The sequence below is a fragment of the Triturus cristatus genome, chromosome 9 (assembly GCF_964204655.1).
Source record: "Triturus cristatus chromosome 9, aTriCri1.1, whole genome shotgun sequence".
NCBI classification, from domain to species: Eukaryota; Metazoa; Chordata; class Amphibia; order Caudata; family Salamandridae; genus Triturus; species Triturus cristatus.
This window is the reverse complement of record NC_140592.1, coordinates 1,273,957,349-1,273,978,949: the sequence shown is the minus strand read 5'-3', so window position 1 is coordinate 1,273,978,949 and position 21,601 is coordinate 1,273,957,349. Positions and strand designations below refer to the sequence as shown.

Below are 21,601 nucleotides of genomic sequence, written 5' to 3'. Positions count from 1 at the left end.
CCACCTGAAGAAGGCTCTTGAGGCTCTGCAAAGGGCAGGCCTCACTATCAAGGCTACTAAGTGCCAGATAGGGCATAGTAAGGTTGTGTATTTGGGCCACCTTGTAGGTGGAGGCCAAGTTCAACCACTGGAGAGTAAGATACAATCCATCAAGGACTGGTCCCCTCCAACCACCCAGACTCAAGTTCGAGCTTTCTTGGGCTTGACTGGGTACTACAGGAAGTTTGTTAAGAACTATGGGTCCATTGTGACTCCTCTTAATGATCTGACATCCAAGAAGATGCCCAAAAAGGTTCAGTAGACAGTAAGCTGTCAAAAGGCATTTGATGACCTGAAGGAGGCCATGTGCTCTGCACCTATCCTGAAAAGTCCTGACTACTCCAAAGAGTTTATTGTCCAAACAGATGCTTCTGAGTTGGGTGTGGGAGCTGTGCTGTCACAACTTAATGTAGATGGTCAAGACCAACCCATTGCTTTTATTAGCAGAAGGTTGACCCCCAGAGAGAAGAATTGGTCAGCTATTGAGAGGGAGGCCTTTGCTGTGGTGTGGGCCCTGAAGAAGCTGAGGCCATACTTGTTTGGCACTCACTTCAAGATTCAGACCGACCATAAGCCCCTCTTGTGGCTAAATCAGATGAAGGGTGAAAACCCCAAACTGCTTAGGTGGTCTATTTCCCTACAGGGTATGGACTTTACAGTGGAGCACCGGCCAGGTACTGACCATGGGAATGCAGATGGTCTCTCCAGGTACTTCCACTTAGGACATGAAGACGAGACTGGTCAAGGCTAGTTTAATGTCCCTGAGTTTGGGGGGGGGTTGTGTAGGAGAGTAGGGTCTGCTATCCTATGGTCACCCCAAATGTTTGCTTTTTGCTTCACTGGTTTTTGACATATTGAGGCTGTGGGCCTGCTAATCAGACCCCCAGCCTGCTGTTCTCTCTAACTAAATTGACACTATGCACCCTAGGTGCATAACCAATTGGAAGTGGATCACCCTGTGAGCCCCTGTACCAGTGTACACTAGGTACCCAGGGCATTGGTGTATCTAAGGCCTGCCAGGGGCTGAAGCATGTATTATGCCACCCCAGGCTTGGCCTAACAAATTTGACACAACTGGCTGATCACTCAGCTGGGGTAAGTTGGTGTAACCACCTCTTACTTAGGTGTAGTATACCTATACCTAACCTTAAATGGGACACATGTTAACCTATAAGTCACTCCTATGGCAGGCCTTAACAATCCTGAAGGCAGAGTGCTTGGTTCCATGTGAGATGGTGCTCTGGCATGAGCTGAGCCTGTCTGCAGTGGTCGGAACCACTTCCTTCTACTGTTTCCAGATATTGTCATACCATATACTCTTAAGTGCATTCTGAACCTCGCGGTTAAATGCTATCTTTGGTTTGGCTTTATCAAAACATGTCGAGTAAGGTGTCATACAAATTGGAATACTAACCCCTCGCCAATTCTGGCGACGGGGTTAGCATTCCACCCTTCTAGAGGGACACGACATGTACAGTACCTGAAACCCGGGTAAAATCAGACATAGCCTCAGCTCCACAAAATGGATGCTGCCACCACAGACACAAGTCTGCCCTCCTGCTGCTGGGAGTCCTTCCAGCTTGGGAGTTGTGGACAAAGGGTTGCCTGCCAGGGGAGGTGCGTGCACCACCCCAGACAGGATTTTGTGTATTGGTCAGGTAGGGCTTGAAAGAAACCAGACATGCCTGAGGCTCACAAGGAGCCTCGGTGCATATGCCAGTTCAATCCGGTCCTGGGGCACACCAGTCCCGGGCCTGGGGTGAGCTGGACAAAGGATTGGGGGTGTAACCACCCCCCTTCCTGGTCCCACCCTTAGGGAGGGACCTAGCAGGTAGTCTGGCCCCTAGAATCCGCTTAAAGGTAGGAGCTGTGTCCTAAGACTTCAGACATCCTGGAATCAACTTAACTACAAGAAGAAGACGGGAACTTCGACGCTCTGCCGCACAGAGGACTGAAGCCAATCTCCCCTGTGGTCAGGGAGTGACCACCTTGCTAACGCAAGCACCATCCAGCGAATCAACGTCTGCTTTGCCGCCACCTCCTGCCGGAGCCCGAGCCCAGAGACTGACAAGACCTGGACCTCCAGACCTCTCACCGCCCGATCCACAGTCCCTGAAAAAGAGGAACCCGTGGAGGCACCGAGACACGTGGAGCCAGCCATCTTGAAAAGACTACGACAAGCTGCAAGCGCAACAACCGAGGCTCCCTCCAAGTTGTGCTTTGGGATCTGAGAAGCCCAACACCCGAGCAGCATCTGCACCAAAGGTGAGCCCTCCAGCATCTCCACGATCTGCGTGGGGCCCCTCTGCATTTTGCCACTCGATGCGCCTAACCGGTTGCTGGCCCGCTGGCTAGTGGCCATCTTGGCAACGAACTTCAAGAACTACACCACTGGTCTGGTTGCTCCGGACTGGCCCTTGCTCCCCTCCAAAGGAGCAGTCCCTCTGACCTTGCTGGTCAGAACCATCAGCTTATTTTGTTTTCCACCACAATTGCTTTTGCCAAAGCTTGTTTGCTTTGATCAAGTCGCCGACACCGCCGACAGCGAGAACCTGCGTGGGACAGCTCGTGAACCGACTCCTGGACGTCGTCGACCTTCAGGGACCACATGGCTGCAGAGACAAGCTGCACCTTTCTTCCTGTTTGCACCCGATATCGCCTGGTACCCACCTGGTGCCACGCTGGTCACTGGCTAGTGACTGTGAACACTGTCCCCTCTGCTTACAGGTCATCTACAACTCTGATCCACTCTTGGATCCACCGCATCTCTTCCGGACCGATCGCCTGCAGCATCTTTGACTACAGGCTCCATTGAACAGATAGAAGAAACCCGACGCACTTCGAGACCTATGCACCCGCTTCCTGTGGGTGAGGTAAAGCTGGCACTCTGGTGCCCAAGTGTAGAGTATCATCTCTAGTGTCTGTGTTTCCAATCTTGAGTTCATAGTCCATCCGGAAGATCCTTTTTGCAGTAACTTTGTAACTTTTACGCACCCATTGAAAACCTATGGGAGCTCGCGTGTGACTATTTGCTCTGCACACGCAACCCGTGGACCTCCTGGTCACTAACTAAAGTTAGCTCCTTGTAGGCCCAGCGATTCTAGAGGCCCTAGGCCTTTTCCCTTTTCTGTTCGTGGTACTTATACCACTATTTTAGTATATGGTTTGAGTGGCCACCAGGGCCTATCCATATAAAGTGCAACTTCTGTGTATTCTAACGTATTCTTGTTTAACGATTTGTGCTCCTGTGCTCATAAAGAGTCTAGGGGATACTTTGAGAAATAAATACATATATATTTTCAATATATATCTGTGTGGTGTCCTTTCATTGGTATAAAAGGGGGTTGCATTTGGTAAAACAGCTTGCTTAACACGCTTCACGAGTTTAGCCTCAAAGACTGCTTAGCCTACGCTACCACTAGGGCAGCTAGTCCGAAAAGGTTGACTTACAACCACACCATAAGGGTTGCTTGGCATGGTACAAGGTGGTCACTTTAACTAGTGAACATCATATACCAGGCCAACTTCTCACAGTCGCTGTGTGCCTCACTGGAGTGAAAGGTGGAGTATCGCTGTGTGCCTCTCGGGAGTGAAAGGTGGAGTGTCGCTGTGTGCCTCACGGGAGTGAAAGGTGGAGTATCACTGTGTGCATCTCTGCAGTGAAAGGTGGAGTGTCGCTGTGTGCCTCACTGGAGTGAAAGGTGGAGTATCGCTGTGTGCCTCTCAGGAGTGAAAGGTGGAGTATTGCTGTGTGCCTCTCGGGAGTGAAAGGTGGAGTGTCACTGCAGGGTGTCTGTGAGGGGGGTCGGAAGGTATCCATAAAACCTGATAAGCGCGAGTGTGAGCCACATTGTTCCGGGCATGCAGCTTGTTAGCATGCCCATTAAACGCCCGCAAATCTCCACTCATCAACAATTTAAATGAAAGGGATTTGCATGAAACAAAATTCCTGCCCTCTAGATTAAATCAACGCGTTCATGCTTTTATTTAAAACTGCAGCACTAGTACTGTTTCGTCAGTGTGCCATATATTGATAAACATTTGTTTTATAACCATAAACTTAGGTAAGTACTATGTAAACGGTTAGACATTTTTACAATGCATGCATATTTTTTGCATACCAAAGGTTCGAAAGGGAAAAAACAGCCCCGCCCCTTGCCCCTCTCCAAACTCCACCCCCAATCTACTGCTCATTTTTGGTGAGTGTCTGCGCTTATTTTTTTCCATTTAAAGCACTGGTTGTAGGACGGACCCCAGTGCCAAACAACGCAAACGGTCATGGTGGGGGCCCAGCAGCTGCTGCCTGCCCTCTGGCCCCTGATGGGGACTGGCACATACAGGGGGGGGGGGCTCTGTCAACCGTCTCCACCCATTCATATGCTGAACTCTAATTTACGCTTTGGCTCCGCCCAGGCCACAAAGGATATAGCACGCGCAATGGGCCCGCCCACTTCAGTCATTGGCTATTGTGAGTGAGAGCATCACCTGTTGCCATGTGCACATCCACCTAAAAAGAAGTTCATCTGCAGGCAAGGCTCAGTGTGTGTTTGCGCTTTGTTTTCAGGGTGCCGTAATTCAAGCCTTTTCTTTGCACCATTAAGAATCGTGATTTCCTGTTATGTTCATTTAAATTTGAATAAAGGGGTTTTACGCCTATTATAATAGCGCCTGGTGAGAAGCGCTCGCTTTGAGCTATAAATATTGTGTGCCATGTTCTTTATGTCTTGCTTCTTTTAACTGTAAGTGTGTGCCCAGCGCCTCTAACTGGCCGCGTGCGCTTTCTTCTTTTCTATTTACTTTACTTTTTGTGTCTTGTGCTTGAGTTGCAATAAGCCCCCTCTGAGATGCCCCTCCCGCCGGTGTGCCCGGGGCTTGAGTGCTCCGCGCCCCCCGTTTCCTTGCCTTTCTCCTTCTGTGAGTTGCTGTGCGCTGGTCAGAGTGCGCTCCGCTCCGCTCCGCTCCGCTCCGCCGGGGTAGGTCTCTTACGCACGTGATTCTCTCGCTTTAAGGGTCCGGTCAACCCCCTACGCTGAGAAGATGCGTCAGCTGGGTGCATGGGCACAGCCTTGGTCTTCGAAGTGCCTACTGTGTGGGGGGGGGGGGGGGCACAACTGAAGGCTCGGAGGACCCTGAGGGAAACTGTAGAAGCCGTCACTATTTTTCAACATTACTCCAGGGTGCAGCACTGCTAAAACCCACTCAGCAATTAATCACGCACACGACCCCCTTGAGCGGCCTCGGAAAAACGGCCTGACGTCACAGCAGAAATGGATGATGGGAGGTCGCAATCTTGTCGGGGCTCAAACTAGTGCACTTAAAAATTCTCCATAGGATACACTATTCTGGGTCACCCTTGGCGCGGGTGGGGTATAGGGCAGATCCCGGCTGTAGGTGAAACGGGGTAAAGAGGGCAGGTTCATACATATTCTGTGGGACTGCGCCGTAATCCGTAAGTACTGGATAGGTGTGCTTAAGTGTATGGGGGAGGTGCTTGGCCAAGACCTAAATCTAGAGGCTGGGGCGTGTCTGCTTAATATATGGGGGCTGAAGGATTTCAGTAGCAGGAGAAAATCTGTGCAACATTAGGCCATATGGTGGCTAAGCGCAAGATTACTAGAATGTGGGGAGCGAGGGAGCCCCCCGGTCTCAACTCTTGAAACAAGACATGGACAGGTGTATGTTCCAGACACGGACAGGTGTATGTTCCAGACATGGACTGGTGTATGTTCCAGACATGGACTGGTGAATGTTCCAGACATGGACTGGTGAATGTTCCAGACATGGACTGGTGAATGTTCCAGACATGGACAGGTGAATGTTCCAGACATGGACAGGTGTATGTTCCAGACATGGACAGGTGTATGTTCCAGACATGGACTGATGAATGTTCCAGACATGGACTGGTGTATGTTCCACACATGGACAGGTGTATGTTCCAGACATGGACTGGTGTATGTTCCAGACATGGACTGGTGTATGTTCCAGATATGGACAGGTGTATGTTCCAGATATGGACAGGTGAATGTTCCAGACATGGGCTGGTGTATGTTCCAGACATGGACAGGTGTATGTTCCAGACATGGACAGGTGTATGTTCCAGACATGGACAGGTGTATGTTCCAGACATGGACTGGTGTATGTTCCAGACATGGACAGGTGTATGTTCCAGACATGGACAGGTGTATGTTCCAGACATGGACAGGTGTATGTTCCAGACATGGACTGGTGAATGTTCCAGACATGGACTGGTGTATGTTCCAGACATGGACTGGTGTATGTTCCAGACATGGACTGGTGTATGTTCCAGACATGGACTGGTGTATGTTCCAGACATGGACTGGTGAATGTTCCAGACATGGACTGGTGTATGTTCCAGACATGGACTGGTGAATGTTCCAGACATGGACTGGTGTATGTTCCAGACATGGACAGGTGTATGTTCCAGACATGGACTGGTGAATGTTCCAGATATGGACAGGTGTATGTTCCAGACATGGACTGATGAATGTTCCAGACATGGACTGGTGTATGTTCCAGACATGGACTGGTGAATGTTCCAGACATGGACTGGTGAATGTTCCAGACATGGACTGGTGTATGTTCCAGACATGGACAGGTGTATGTTCCAGACATGGACAGGTGTATGTTCCAGACATGGACAGGTGTATGTTCCAGACATGGACATGTGTATGTTCCAGACATGGACAGGTGTATGTTCCAGACATGGACTGGTGAATGTTCCAGACATGGACTGGTGAATGTTCCAGACATGGACTGGTGTATGTTCCAGACATGGACAGGTGTATGTTCCAGACATGGACAGGTGTATGTTCCAGACATGGACAGGTGTATGTTCCAGACATGCACTGGTGAATGTTCCAGACATGGACTGGTGTATGTTCCAGACATGGACTGGTGAATGTTCCAGACATGGACTGGTGTATGTTGCAGACATGGACTGGTGTATGTTCCAGACATGGACAGGTGTATGTTCCAGACATGGACTGGTGAATGTTCCAGATATGGACAGGTGTATGTTCCAGACATGGACTGGTGAATGTTCCAGATATGGACAGGTGTATGTTCCATACATGGACTGATGAATGTTCCAGACATGGACTGGTGTATGTTCCAGACATGGACAGGTGTATGTTCCAGACATGGACTGGTGTATGTTCCAGACATGGACTGGTGTATGTTCCAGATATGGACAGGTGTATGTTCCAGATATGGACAGGTGAATGTTCCAGACATGGGCTGGTGTGTGTCACAGACATGGACAGGTGTATGTTCCAGACATGGACAGGTGTATGTTCCAGACATGGACAGGTGTATGTTCCAGACATGGACTGGTGTATGTTCCAGACATGGACAGGTGTATGTTCCAGACATGGACAGGTGTATGTTCCAGACATGGACAGGTGTATGTTCCAGACATGGACAGGTGTATGTTCCATACATGGACTGGTGAATGTTCCAGACATGGACTGGTGTATGTTCCAGACATGGACTGGTGTATGTTCCAGACATGGACTGGTGTATGTTCCGTCACAAAGCAGTGTATGTCTCCAGGGGATGTCCGAACAAGTGGTCCTAGGTGTGGACTAAATGGAATGCCTAGAGTGGAAATATTTGTGCTCCCCCTGTTCTCCCCCCCCCCCCGCCCCCTGGAGGAGCCTGAAGTTGTTGATGATGAAAACTGATTGTCAAAGCGGTGAATGGCACGTGCTCCATTTACAATCTATCTGTATCTGCTCTGCAATGTTTTGAATACCCAATGACTGACTATGTAAAGTTATTACGCAGTTTACAATAAAAAGAATTATTAAAAAAATAAAAACCCACTCAGCTCCCCAAGCGCTTCCGGCCCAGGCGTCGCCCAGCAGCCCGTCCCTGTGAGCAGGAGCCATCGACTCACACAGGCACACCTTGCAAGCTGAAATATCTCTTTATTGTCATACATTACACGGCAGTTTGTTTAATTAAATGTCACTCCAGGCTGAGCGTCCATTACTCATTTCTGGTAGAAAAATAAAGACATGTTGATATCGGGGAGGAGTAGAGTACCTAGGGGTCACTTCCGGTCAGGGGACATTCCATCCCGGGGATGGGAGGGGTGGTCCTGGGGTCCTTCCGGGTGCTCACCTTGGGCTCTCTTACTGTACACAGTTTCTTCATAGGTCTAAGGCGGGGAGATTAGGAAGGGGAGAAATGTGCAGACCCTGCCCCTGGAGTGCCCACCCCCACTTCCATAACACCCCAGAGTTAAATGGACCACCCCGGCCTCATTCAACAGTTTGCGCTCTGTCACTCCCTGCGGCTCGCATTAAAATGACGTTGAATCCAGGTCCCAACCGGGGTCCGCTGGGGGAGGTGTGGGGTCCACCCTCTGTACAGGGCACCAGCAGAGCTGGAGATGCGATCGCCTGACCCGAAAGCACCGCCCCCCCCCCCTCGCGCGGCAAAGCTTTGCTGCTCAGCGACTCCACCCCCACCAAGGCGGACCCCGCCCTTCAGAAAGAAGCCCCTCTGGCACCTCTTCCTCTACCCCTTAGCTCCTGGGGGCTGCAGTCGAATTTGAGGCGCTATACAGGTGGTTGCATTCAAAAAGTGCATGCCATTACAGGGCGTAACCGCAGGGGGGCGCTCCTTGGACAGTGGGGATGGGTCGGGGGCTCTTGCATTTCCCTGTGGGGGCGAGGAGGGGGGGGCTCCACTCTCTGCCCGCTGCTTGGTGCCGGTAGGCTCTCTGGAAGGGTCGCTCAGAGGACCCTTCTCATTTGGGATATGTACGTCATTTTCACTTCAGTGGAGAGGGGTGGGGGCACTCGCTTTTCTTTCCGTCTCTGCTCTCGAGAGGCTCATCTCTCACTCAGGGGGGCTCACTCAAGACCCCGGCCCAAGGGATACCTGCGGCTGCAGCGTCTTCCTTCTCTTCAGGGGGAGCTCTCACCTCTCTGCTCCACAGGGGACCCTCCCCTCTCTCCCCTGCTCTACAGGATACCCTCACCTGCCTGCTCCACAGGAACCCCTCACCTGTCTGCTCCACAGGAGACCCTCCCCTCTCTCCCCTGCTCTACAGGATACCCTCATCTGCCTGCTCCACAGGAGACCCTCCCTTACCTCACCACCCTTCTCTACAGGAGACCCTCCCCTCCCTCATCTGCCTGCTCCACAGGAACTCCTCACCTGTCTGCTCCACAGGAGACCCTCCCCTCCCTCACCTTCCTGCTCCACAGGAGACCCTCACCTGTCTGCTCCACAGGAGACCCTCCCCTCCCTCACCTTCCTGCTCCACAGGAACCCCTCACCTGTCTGCTCCACAGGAGACCCTCCCCTCCCTCACCTTCCTGCTCCACAGGAGACCCTCACCTGTCTGCTCCACAGGAGACCCTCCCCTCCCTCACCTTCCTGCTCCACAGGAACCCCTCACCTGTCTGCTCCACAGGAGACCCTCCCCTCCCTCACCTTCCTGCTCCACAGGAGACCCTCCCCTCCCTCACCTGCCTGCTCCACAGGAACCCCTCACCTGTCTGCTCCACAGGAGACCCTCCCCTCCCTCACCTTCCTGCTCCACAGGAGACCCTCACCTGTCTGCTCCACAGGAGACCCTCCCTTACCTCACCTGCCTTCTCCACAGGAGACCCTCCCCTCCCTCATCTGCCTGCCCTTCGCAGGGGGCTTAGTCCGCACCCTGACCTGAGGGACATCTGATGCAGACCCCCCCGCCCCCCCTGCCGTGAGCTGCTTCCCTTAATGCCCTTCTCTTCGGGACCCTCCTTTATCTGCCTACTCTTGGCGGGCCTTCCTTTATGCCTGCTCTCAAGGGCCCCCCTCTCTCCACGTGGCCCTCCCTCACCTGCTTACTACCCGCTGGGGTCCTAGACCCCTTGCCTGCTTTTCGTGGGGGCCCCAAGTTCAGCCGCCTCGCCCGAGGGCCTGTCCTCGCAAGCCTGATCTCCGCGCCCCCTTCTTCTGCCCCTGCCTGCCTTCCCGCCTCCCCCACCTACCTGTTCTTATGAAGGGCTTCTCTTCGGGTACCCTCTCTCACCTGCCAGCTCTCTGAGGGACCCTCTCTTATCTGCCTGCTCTCTGAGGGACCCTCTCTCACCTGCCTGCTCTCCAGGAGGCCCTCGCACCTTTCCTGCTCTTTGGGTGGGTGTGCCCCTCACGAGAGGCCCTCCTACAGCTGCCTGCTCTCCGAAGGACCCTCTCTTATCTGCCTTCTCTGCAGGGACCTTCCCTCAGCTGCCTGCTCTCTGAGGGCCCTCTCTGCTCTCTGGGGGAGGGGAGGCATGGGGGAGCTCTCCCGGCCTCCTCATATACCTGCTTCCCCGGAGCCGTTCTCTAATCTGCCTGCTCTGGGGGGACCCCCTCCCTCATCTGTCTGCTCTCCTGGAGGCCCTCCCACTGCTGCCTGCTCCAAAGGGCTATCTCTTCGGTGACCCTATCTCACCTGACTGCTTTCCGAGGGACCCTCTCTCATCTGCCTGCTCTCTGAGTACCCTCTCTCATTACCTGCTCTCTGGGTGAATGGGCCTGTCCCGGAGCCCCTCCCCACTCTAGCTGTCTACTCGCCCCAGGGGGCTCGCTCTACACCCTGCCCTGCGGGGCATCTGCAGCAGGGGCCCCTGCCTGCTCTCTGTTGGACCCTCTCTCACCTGCCTGCTCTCCGGGAGGCCCTCTCTTATTAGCTGCTCTCTGGATGGGTTGGCCCCGGGCACCGTGGCTGGGCATCTCACAGGAGGCCTTCCTACAGCTGCCTACTCCCTGGGGAACCTCTCTCATCTGCCTGTTCTCCAGCAGGCCCGTTCTCATTATCTGCTCCCTGGGTGGGTGGGGCCCGTGGGTAGGCCCCTCACAGGACGCCTTCCTACAGCTGCCTGCTCTCTGGGGGGCTCTCCCTCACCTGCCTGTTCTCCAGCAGGCCCATTCTCATTACCTGCTCCCTGGGTGGGTGCCCCCCTTTAAGGAGCCCCCCCCCTTCCCCAGCTGTCTGCTCGCCGCAGTGGGCCCGCTCAGCACCCTGTCCTGAGGGGCATCTGCAGCAGGGGCCCCTGCCTGCTCTCCTGAGGGTGGTACTTGCTCAGGTGTCTGCTGAGGCCCGAAGAGCTGTAGAAGGTGGCAGGGCAGTGTCTGCAGGGCAGGATCTGTTGTGGCCCCTGGGGGCCCCCCTCCAGCCCCAGGGGCAGGAGCAGCTCGTCGCGGACAGCGTGCCAGAGCCTGTGCTTGTCCCTGCTGTCCGCGGAGGGCAGGTGGGCCCCACACAGGGGGCACAGGTGGGGGGGCTGGGCGTGGCTGGCCAGGTGCTTGCGCAGGTATGTCTGTCTGCGGAAGCTCTTGTGGCAGCAAGGGCAGGGGAAGAGGTCTTCGGACCCAGGCCTTTCAGGGGTGTTGGGGGGCAGTGGGACTCTGGACTCCTCGTGCTCTTTGGGGGGCCGCAATGCTGTTTTTTCTTCGGGCTGGCCGGAGGGCAGAAGGTGGCGGTGTGTGGAAGGCAGTAGGAGGCAAAGCTCCTGGGCTTGTGAGGTCGGATCATGAGGGCCAAGCCTCTCATCCTGGGTGCAGGGGGGTGGGAGCTGTGGAGCCTCCAGGTGTCCGGACAGAAACATAGGCCCGAGCTCCACATGCTGTGTTGGGGGCACCTGCGCCCTGAAACCCTTGGAATGGGTGGGAGACAGCGGAGCTCTGAAGCCCTCCGGCCGGTTCGGGGACAGTGGAGCTCTGAAGTCTTCAGGGCAGTTCGGGGACAGCGGAGCCTGGAAACCCTCGGGGCCAGAGGGGCTCAGTGGAGTTCTGAAGCCCTCGGTGGCAGAGTGGGACAGTGGAGTTCTGGAGCCCTCGGTCTCAGTGGTGGTCCGTGGAGCTCTGCGCCCCTCACCTTTCAAACAGCACTCTGTATGGCTCGTGCGCGCCTCCGGCAGAGGGCAGGAGGCTCTCTCCTCAGCCGGTGGTCCAGGAGGGGAGTTGTCCTCGCCCCGGTGAAACCTGTGCATCTCTCTCCGCGGAGACCTGTCCGGGTGTTGAACGGGGCTGTGCGAAGTTCCCTGCTGATCAGTTCTGCTTTCGGAGCTCCCCATGCCACGGAAGTTCTGCTCTCGCACCCTGGAGTTGTCCATGACCTGCTCTGACCCAGGGAACCTGTCCAGGTTCTGAAAGCCTCGAGTGGAGCTGTCCGTGCCCTGCTCTCTCCCGGGAGAGCTGTCCAGGTTCTGAAAGCCTCGAGAGGTGCCGTCCGTGCCCTGCTCTCTCCCGGGAGAGCTGTCCAGGTTCTGAAAGCCTCGAGTGGAGCTGTCCGTGCCCTGCTGTCTCCCGGGAGAGCTGTCCAGGTTCTGAAAGTCTGGAGCTCCCCTCTGGGAGCTGTCTGTGTTCCGCTTGCTCCCAGGGGAGCTGTGCCGGTGCTGAAAGTTCCGATCTCCCCTCTTGGAGCTGTCCATGCCCTGCTCTGCCCCAGGGGAGCTGTCCAGGATCTGAAAGCCCCGAGTGGAGCTGTCCGTGCCCTGCTGTCTCCCGGGAGAGCTGTCCAGGTTCTGAAAGTCTGGCGCTCCCCTCTGGGAGCTGTCTGTGTTCCGCTTGCTCCCAGGGGAGCTGTCCAGGGCCTGAAAGCCGCGAGTGGAGCTACCCATGCCCTGCTCTGTCCCAGGGGAGCTTTCCAGGTGCTGAAAGGTTCGATCTCCCCTCTGGGAGCTGTCGGTGCCCTGCTCTCTCCCAGGGGACCTGTCGGAGTGCTGAAAGTTTTGATATCTCCTCTGAGAGCTGTCCAGCTGGCGAACACCACAGTGGAAGCTGTCTAGGCGCTTTCTTCCCTGCCCGCTCGTTTGAGCGCTCTCCAAGTGCTGAACTGCGTCCTGGGAGTTTCCCGGGTGCTGAGTTCCTTCAGAGCACTCCATCTCGTGAGCTCCCTGCTCTCTGCCCAGGGAGCTCCCCAAGGGCAGAAAGTTTCTACCTCTCCCCTGGGACAGGATGGCTTCCTGGTCTCTCCACAGGAAGCTGTCCTGTGCCTCCAATCCTCGGTCTGTGGGGTTCTGGACCTCACCTTGTCTCTCGGGAGCTCTTAGGTTCTGGCGTGGGCTGCTTGCTACTTTTGTCGGTAGGTCATGGCTGCTTTTCAGCCTCTGGTTCTGTGTCTGGGAGTTTAGCTGGTCCTGCATGATTGGCAACCCCAGTTTGTTGCTTGAAAGTCTCGGACACTGCTCTTGGGTGGGTGGCACCCCTGGGTGTTGGTCTTGGGTGCTTGGCATTTTTGCATACTGTTGTTGGCAGCTGGGCACTCCTGGGAGCTGCATTTGGTTGCCTGGCGCCCTTGGACGAGGGTTGTGGCTGTTTGGGAGTCTCAGAAACTGTTCCTGGTTGCTTGGCACCCTTGCATGCCTGTCCTGGTTGAATTGCCCTCTGAGCTGCTGCTCGTGGGTGCCTGGCATCCTTGGGTGCTGCTCCTGTACTCTTTGAAATCTCGAGTGCGGTTCCTCCACATTTAGACCGACTAGTTGGTGGTCTGGGCCGGCTAGCGCCCTTTGGGGCAGCTCTTGGTCGACTGGCACTTCCATTGGCACCCTGCTATTCTCCTTGCCCTCCGGGCTCAGTGAGGGCCCCACCAGTGGGTGCTTGTTGGTCATGGTAGCCACCAGGACGTGCTTGGTGGCCGCTGGCAGCCGGTGCTTGGTGGCCACATGCCCTGGAAGAGAGTTCTTGGGGGCGCCGGAGTGTGGCGCGGGGGCCCCCGGGCGTGGCTTGTGCCAGCGGCGGTGGGATGCCAGGTTGGCCGGGCAGCTGAAGACCTTGGCGCAGTCGGGGCAGCGGTATTCCACGCGCACGATGCGGGAGCAGCGGTGCTGGGCCAGGCCCAGGGGGTCCGGATATTCCTCCCCGCAGAGCTGGCAGATGAAGCCCCCCAGGGGAGCGGCGGGCGCGCGGGGGGCGCAGCCCGGCTCTTCCTGCTTGATCCTTAGCCCCAGCACCGGAGACGTGGTGACCTCATCGGCGAAGCTCAGCCTCCTCATCACCTTGGGCTTCTTGGGGGGCAGCCGGCTCCGGCAGGGGGGCCCCCTGCCGCCCCCCACCGCATCGGGACTCCGGAAGTGGCTATCAAGTGCCAGGTCCTGCCGCTCCAGGCAGGGGAAGAGCCCGTCTGAGGAGAGGCAGGCCAGCCCCCGCTTCAGGAAGCACCTCCTCAGACCCAGATCCACGTGCAGTGGGGCGCTCTGGGGGCTGCCGGCAGCCGAGCTCCAGACCCCCTCTGGTCCGAAAGGGCTGCGCGTGGGACTCCCCTCCTCCGAAGCGGAAGCCTCCCTGCTGGACCACGGGCACGCATCCTTCTGGGGCAGTGGAGGTCCGGACTGGACAGTGGGGGACTGGGGGTCTCCCTCGTCGGGCCGGATCCGGTAGGAGCCGCAGGGTCTCCAGCTGCGCTTCACCAAAAACCCCCGGGGCATGGTGTGGCCTCAGCTGTGGCACCGCCAATCACCGGCTCTGCTGTATGGGGGCACCGAGAGGATGCGCTGCTGGGGCCCCCAGGGGCCTTAGTGCTGCTGTGAGGAGTCTCTGGCTAGGCTGTGTGGAGGCACAAAGAGTTACCGGCTGTGGAGCGTGGACTCACCCGCTGTGGTACGTGGGTTCATCGGCTGTGGTGCGTGGCGACACCTGCTGTGGTGCGTGGAGTCACCGACTGTGGTGCGTGGAGTCACTTGCGGTGCGTGATCTAACCGGCAGTTGTGCGTGGAGTCACCCGCTAGTGGTGCGTGGAGTTACTGTCTGTGGTGCGTGAACTAACTGGCTGTGGTGTGTGGAGTCACCTTCTGTGGTGCGTGGAGTCACCTTCTGTGGTGCGTAAACTCACCGGCTGTGGTGCGTGAAGTTACCAGCTGTGGTGCGCGGAGTCACCGGCTTGTGGTGCGTGGAGTCACCTGCTGGTGGTGCGTGGAGTTACCGGCTGGGTGCGTGGAGTTACCGGCTGGTTGCGTGGGGTGACCGGTTGTGGTGCGTGGAGTCACCGACTGTGGTGCGTAGAGTCACCGACTGTGGTGCGTGGAGTCACCTTCTGTGGTAAGTGACGTTACCAGCTGTGGTGCGTGGAGCCACCGGCTGTGGTGCGTGGAGTTACCGGCTGGGTGCGTGGGGTCACTGGCTGTGGTGCGTGGGGTCACCGGTTGTGGTGCGTGGAGTCACCGGCTGTGGTGCGGACGCGCCCGCTCTGCTTCAGCCCACTACAGTAACAGTCCTCGCCTCCGTCTGATGCTTTTATACCTGAGGGGTGTATTGCGGGGGCTAGGAGGGGGCAGAGGGAGGGATCGAGGGGGCAGACTAGTTCCAGGGGGCACCAGGCCCGCCCACAGCTGCTCTGAGCCGAGCATCACACTGTACACCCAGGAACAGACACAGTACACACAACAAGGTGTCACGCAGCAAGCAGCTTGTCCTACACGCATCACACACAACATGTTATATACACACGGCATGGGTCGCAAGCTGTAAACAGCACACACCGTGCTCTTCGGTGCATACACCCCACGCAAGCTGCACCCCATAGCACGCATAACACACAACATCCCGCCCACGCCGCGGGCGCCTACACTGCATGCACTACACGCACCCCAAGCAACAAAACCTGCAGTGGAAATAGGGAAACGCACACAACAAAGATACCCACTCAGGAAGGGCACAAGGTGAAGTGTCCGATGAATGGATGACAAACACAGACAGTGACACGAAAACCAAGCAGCGACGCAATGAAGGGGGAGAGAGAGACGAGAGCAGGTAGGGGCACCCTGAGAGGGGGACAACAACAAACACTGACAAACACAACACAACACAGATACAAACTCAAAACACACTCTAACAAACAGACCCAGCGAAACACACAGAAAATCAAAGCACGGGCACGAGAGACCAAACACGCACAGCGACACTCACACCTCACAGAACCAGGAACAAACAACGCCCGCTCGCGCTCGGAGGCACGTGCCACCCAACACACAGGAAGAGAATACACAGGCATCTGCACAGCAAACAGACACACAGAAGAAGCACACCTCTGCTGCACACATTTGAACAGACTATCACAGATGGACACACGCGCACGCACACACAGGCACCCCCTCCCCCCTCACACACACGCTCGCGCGCTGGCAATTACCCACAGAGGAACACGAGGGAAAAGCACCCACAAAAAACAAAGGCACAAAACACACAGGGACAGACAAATCCAACAATACATTCTGCTCTGCAAGAAAAAAACACACGTGGCGGATACACATAGCAACTTTGAAATGCGAACGGAAAACTAAAGTGGTGTTCTCACCGACCACTCAAAACAATTCAAGGTGACGAAACAGGCACACACAGTGGAGGAACGCACACACACTCTCCTCAGATTTAATCAAGGTACGGAAACAGGCACACACAGAAGATAAAAACACACACTCTCATCAGAGGTAAGCAAGGTAGAGAAACAAGCACGGTAGAGAAACAAGCACGCACAGAGGAGGAACGCACGTAAAGTCTATTCCGAGGCGATGAAGGTACGGAAACAGGCGCACACAGAAGATAATAACACACAAACTCTCCTCAGAGGTAAGCAAGGTAGAGAAACAGGCACACAGAAGAGGAACGCACACAAACTCTCCTCAGGTAATCAAGTTACGGAAAAAGGCACACACAGAGGAGGAACGCACACACACACTCTATTCAGAGACAATCAAGATAGAAAACAGGCATGCACAGAGGAGAAAATCACAAACTCTCTTCAGAGGTAATTAAGGTACGGAAACAGTCACGCACAGAGAAGTAACACAGGCACACTCTCTTCAGAGGTAATCAAGGTACGGAAAGAGGCACGCACAGAGAAGGAACGCACACAAACTCTCTTCAGAGGGAATGAAGGTACGGAAACAGGCACACACAGAGGAGGAACGCACACAAACTCTCCTCAGTGGTAAGCAAGGTAGAGAAACAGGCACACACAGAGGAGGAACGCACACAAACTCTCCTCAGTGGTAATCAAGGTACGGAAAAAGACACACACAGAGGAGGAACGCACGCAAACTCACTTCAGAGGTAATCAAGGTACGGAAACAGGCACACACAGGAGAAGTGCACACAAACTCTCTTCAGAGGTCATCAAGGTAGAGGAACAGGTGCTCACAGAGGAGGAACGCACACAAGCTCTCCTCAGAGGTAATGAAGGTACGGTATCAGGCACACACAGAGGAGAAACACACACATTTTCTTCAGAGGTAATGAAGGTGGAATAACAGTCGCACACAGAGAAGGACCGCACACAAACTCTCTTCAGAGGTAATCTCATGGATGCTCTGATCAATAAACTACTAACTGGTTACCTTGAACAGAACAACTTACTTTATCCTTCCCAGTCAGGCTTCCACGCGCTGTATAGCACCGAATCCGTGCTTACTGAAGTAACAGGTACGATTAGGTTGGCCTTAGACAAAGGGACACCTACGATGCTGGTTCTCCTCGATCTGTCAGCAGCGTTTGACACCATCTCGCATCAAATCCTATTGTATAGGCGACGAGAGATTGGCGTCAGTGGAACAGCATTAAAATGGCTCGAAAGCTTCCTGGCTGACAGAACACTACGTGTCCAACTAGATACGTTTACATCGCAGACCACGGCTGCAGATAAAGGGGTCCCACAGGGTACCATCGTAAGCCCCACTTTATTCAATATCTATGTGTCTTCTCTGGCCACAATGATCAGATCTTGTGGGTTTGATTCCATCTCATACGCGGATGATACCCAATTGATAGTTACTATTGATACGGATCCCACGTCAACTAGAGAAAAATTCAAAAATTGCATGTTAAAAATGGATGTATGGATGACTACGAATTGTTTACAGCTTAACACCAATAAAACTGAGATTCTGCTGTTTGGGAAAGAATGGGAGCTCTGGGCCTCAGACTGGTGGCCGCCTGAGCTTGGAGAACCCCCTACGCCCAAAAATTTGGTGAAAAATCTGGGTGTTCTAATTGATGACAGACTCTCCATGGAACAACACGTGAAAAGCATCTCGGACACTTGCTTCGGCTTGATGCGAACGCTTAGGAAGATCTTTCTCTGGATCCCTCTCTCAGCTCGAAAGTCCCTTATACAGGCACTTCTAGTGCGCAGACTAGATTATGGAAACTCCCTACTGGTAGGGATCAGGGAAGATCTACTATCCAGGTTGCAGGTTGTACAGAACACAGCCGCGCATCTAGCCCTCAATCAGGCTGTTCGAACCCCCTCGGAACCCCTTCTACGACAGCTCCCCTGGCTGCCCATAAAAAAAGAGCATAATTCAAGCTTTTATGTCTGGTATTCAAAACACTCCAGGGGAAGGGTCCAGCTTACTCAAGGAAGAAGCTAAAACCATATATCCCCTCTCACCAATTGAGATCAAGTGATCGACGGCTGCTGTGCCCCTTGAGTATTGATAGAGTCAGAATGGGTGGCTGCTCTTTCTCGTACCTCGCCCCCTTTCATTGGAACAGACTGCCAGACAACATTTGTGCATGTCCCAATCTCTGGCAGTTTAAGAAACTTCTTAAAACCTGGTTGTTCTGTCATTAACCAGTGATCTCTGTTCTGCTTGAGGCGCCGAGAGATCCCCATGGGGATGATTAGTTTGCGCCCTACAAATACAAAAATAAATAAATCAAGGTACGAAAAGAGGCATGCACAGAGGAGGAAGGCACACAGACTCTCTTCACAGGTAATGAAGGTACGGAAATAGGCACAAACAGAGAAAGAATGCACACAAACTCTCTTCGGAGGCAATGAAGGTACAGAAACAGGCACGCACAGAGGAGGAACGCACACAAACTCTCTTCAGAGGTGATGAAGGTGCAGAAATAGGCACGCACAGAGGAGAAACAAACGCAAACTCTCTTCAGGGGTAATGAAGGTACGGAAACAGGAACGCAGAGAGGAGAAACACACACAAACTCACTTCAGAGGTAATAAAGGTACGGAAACAGGCACGCACAGAAGAGGACCACACACAAACTCTCCTCAGAGGTAATCAAAGTATGGAAAAAGGCACACACAAAGGAAGAACGCACACAAACTATCTTCAGAGGTAATGAAGGTACAGAAACAGGCACGCACAGAGGAGGAATGCACACAAACTATCCTCAGAGGTAATGAAGGTACGGAAACAGGCACACACAGAGGAGGAACGCACGCAAACTCTCTTCAGAGGTAAGGAAGGTACGGAAACAGGCAGGCACAAAGGAGGAACTCACTGTAACTCTCTTCAGAGGTAATGAAGGTACGGAAACAGGCACACACAGAGGAGGAACGCACACAAACTATCCTCAGAGGTAATGTAGGTACGGAAACAGGCACGCACAGAGGAGAAACACACGCACATTCTCTTCAGAGGTAATTAAGGTACGGTATCAGGCACACACACAGGAGAAACACGCACATTTTCTTCAGAGGTAATCAAGGTAGAAAAACAGGCACACACAGAGGAGGAAAGCACACAAACTCTCTTCAGTGGTAATCAAGGTACGGAAACAGGCACACACAGAGGAGAAACACACACATTTTCTTCAGAGGTAATGAAGGTAGAATAACAGTCGCACACAGAGAAGGACCGCACACAAACTCTCTTCAGAGGTAATGAAGGTACAGAAAAAGCCATGTACGGAGGAGGAACGCACACAAACTATCCTCAGAGGTAATGTAGGTACGGAAACAGGGACGCACGGAGGAGGAATGGACACACACTCTCTTCAGACGTAATGAAGGTTTGGAAACAGGCCTGCACGGAGGAGGAACACACACACACTCTCTTCAGAGATAATGAAGGTACGGAGACAGGTACACACAGAAGAGGAACGCACACAAACTATCCTCAGAGGTAATGAAGGTACGGAAACAGGCATGCACGGAGGAGGAACACACACACACTCTCTTCAGAGATAATGAAGGTACGGAGACAGGTACACACAGAAGAGGAACGCACACAAACTATCCCCAGAGGTAATGAAGGTACGGAAACAGGCATGCACGGAGGAAGAATGGACACAAACTCCCTTCAGAGGTAATGAAGGTACGGAAAAAGGCATGCACTGAGGAGGAACGCACACGCACTCTCTTCAGAGGAAAGGCCACCCAGCAACAGTGGGAGCTGTAGGCTCATATGGGGCTACAGTGGGCATCAAAGCCCACACGTCTGTGATGGGCACAGAGAGCTTACACGTCTGTGGTGAGCACCATGGCTCAGAAGTGAGCATAAAGGCCTCAAGGGGGTCTAAAGAGGGCACCAAACCCCACACAGATCTACAGTGGGCACATAGGGCTTACAGGGTCTACAGAGGGCACTGGAACTCATACAGGTCTGCAATGGACACAGAGGTTCACAGGGGTCTACAGAGGGCGCCAGACCTCACAAAGATCTACAGTAGGCAGATACAGCTCACAGAGGTCTGTAGTGGGCACAGAGGGGTCACAGGGGTCTGCAGAGGGCACTAGACCTCGCACAGGTCTGCAGTAGGCATTGAGAGCTTCTACAGGTCTGAGGTGGGCACAGAAGGTTCACAGGGGTCTGCAGAGGGCGCCAGACCTTACACAGGTCTACAGTAGGCAGATACAGCTCACAGAGGTCTGTAGTGGGCACAGAGGGGGTCACAGGGTTCTGCAGAGGGCACTGAACTTCACACAGGTCTGCACAGGGCACTGAGATCACATACAGCTCATCATTGGGCACCAGAGACCTCACAGGAGTCAGCAGTGAGCACAGAGGCCTCACAGAGGCACCCCAAGTTCACACATGTCTGCAGTGGGGGCCACACAAGAATGCAATAGTTTCAGACAGCACACACATGTCAGCGGTGGACACCAGAGCTTCCCCGGGTATTCAGTGGGCATCCGAGATTTTCCACAGGTCAGCAGTGAGCACATGGGGCTCACATAGATCTGTATTGGGCACCAAAAGCCGGCATTGAATTGAAGGGGGCTCTAGAGGTCACAGGTTTTTAATGAGGGTACAAGAGCTCACACAGGTCACACGTGTCTACAGTGGGTTCCAGAGTTCACACAGGGGTTCACTAGATACCCAGAGCTCACACGGGTCACACAGATCTGCAGTGGGTTCAAGACCTCACACAGGGGTTCACTAGATACCCAGAGCTCACACGGGTCACACGTGTCTGCAGTGGGTTCAAGACCTCACGCAGGTCACATCTGACTGCAGTGGGTTCAAGACCTCACACAGGTCACACATGTCTGCAGTGGGTTCCAGAGCTCACACAGGTGTGCACTAGATACCCAGAGCTCACACAGGTCACATGTGTCTGCAGTGGGTTCAAGACCTCACACGGGTCACACATGTCTGCAGTGGGTACCAGAGTTCACACAGGTGTGCACTAGATACCCAGAGCTCACACAGGTCACACATGTCTGCAGTGGGTTCCAGATGCTCACAGCGGTGCGCACTGGATACCCAGAGCTCACACAGGTCACACATGTCTGCAGTGGGTTCCAGATGCTCACAGTGGTGCGCACTGGATGCCCAGAGCTCACACAGGTCACAGATATCTGCAGTGGGTTCCA

At 54.3% G+C, this 21,601-nt stretch overlaps 1 protein-coding gene across 1 annotated transcript; it reads right to left on the bottom strand.

Annotated features, from left to right (window-relative positions):
• Nucleotides 1-9,887: 9,887 nt before the first annotated feature.
• On the bottom strand, nucleotides 9,888-14,471 carry INSM2 (INSM transcriptional repressor 2). Its single transcript, XM_085627927.1, has one exon. It carries the CDS (start codon nucleotides 14,469-14,471, stop codon nucleotides 11,058-11,060), a length of 3,414 nt encoding a protein of 1,137 aa, XP_085484053.1. The 3' UTR covers nucleotides 9,888-11,057.
• Between the last annotated feature and the right edge of the window lie 7,130 nt (nucleotides 14,472-21,601).

What these genes read in the sequence shown, in the direction of transcription:
- INSM2 (XM_085627927.1), bottom strand. Translation starts at nt 14,471, where the DNA reads ATGCCCCGGGGGTTTTTGGTGAAGCGCAGCTGGAGACCCTGCGGCTCC.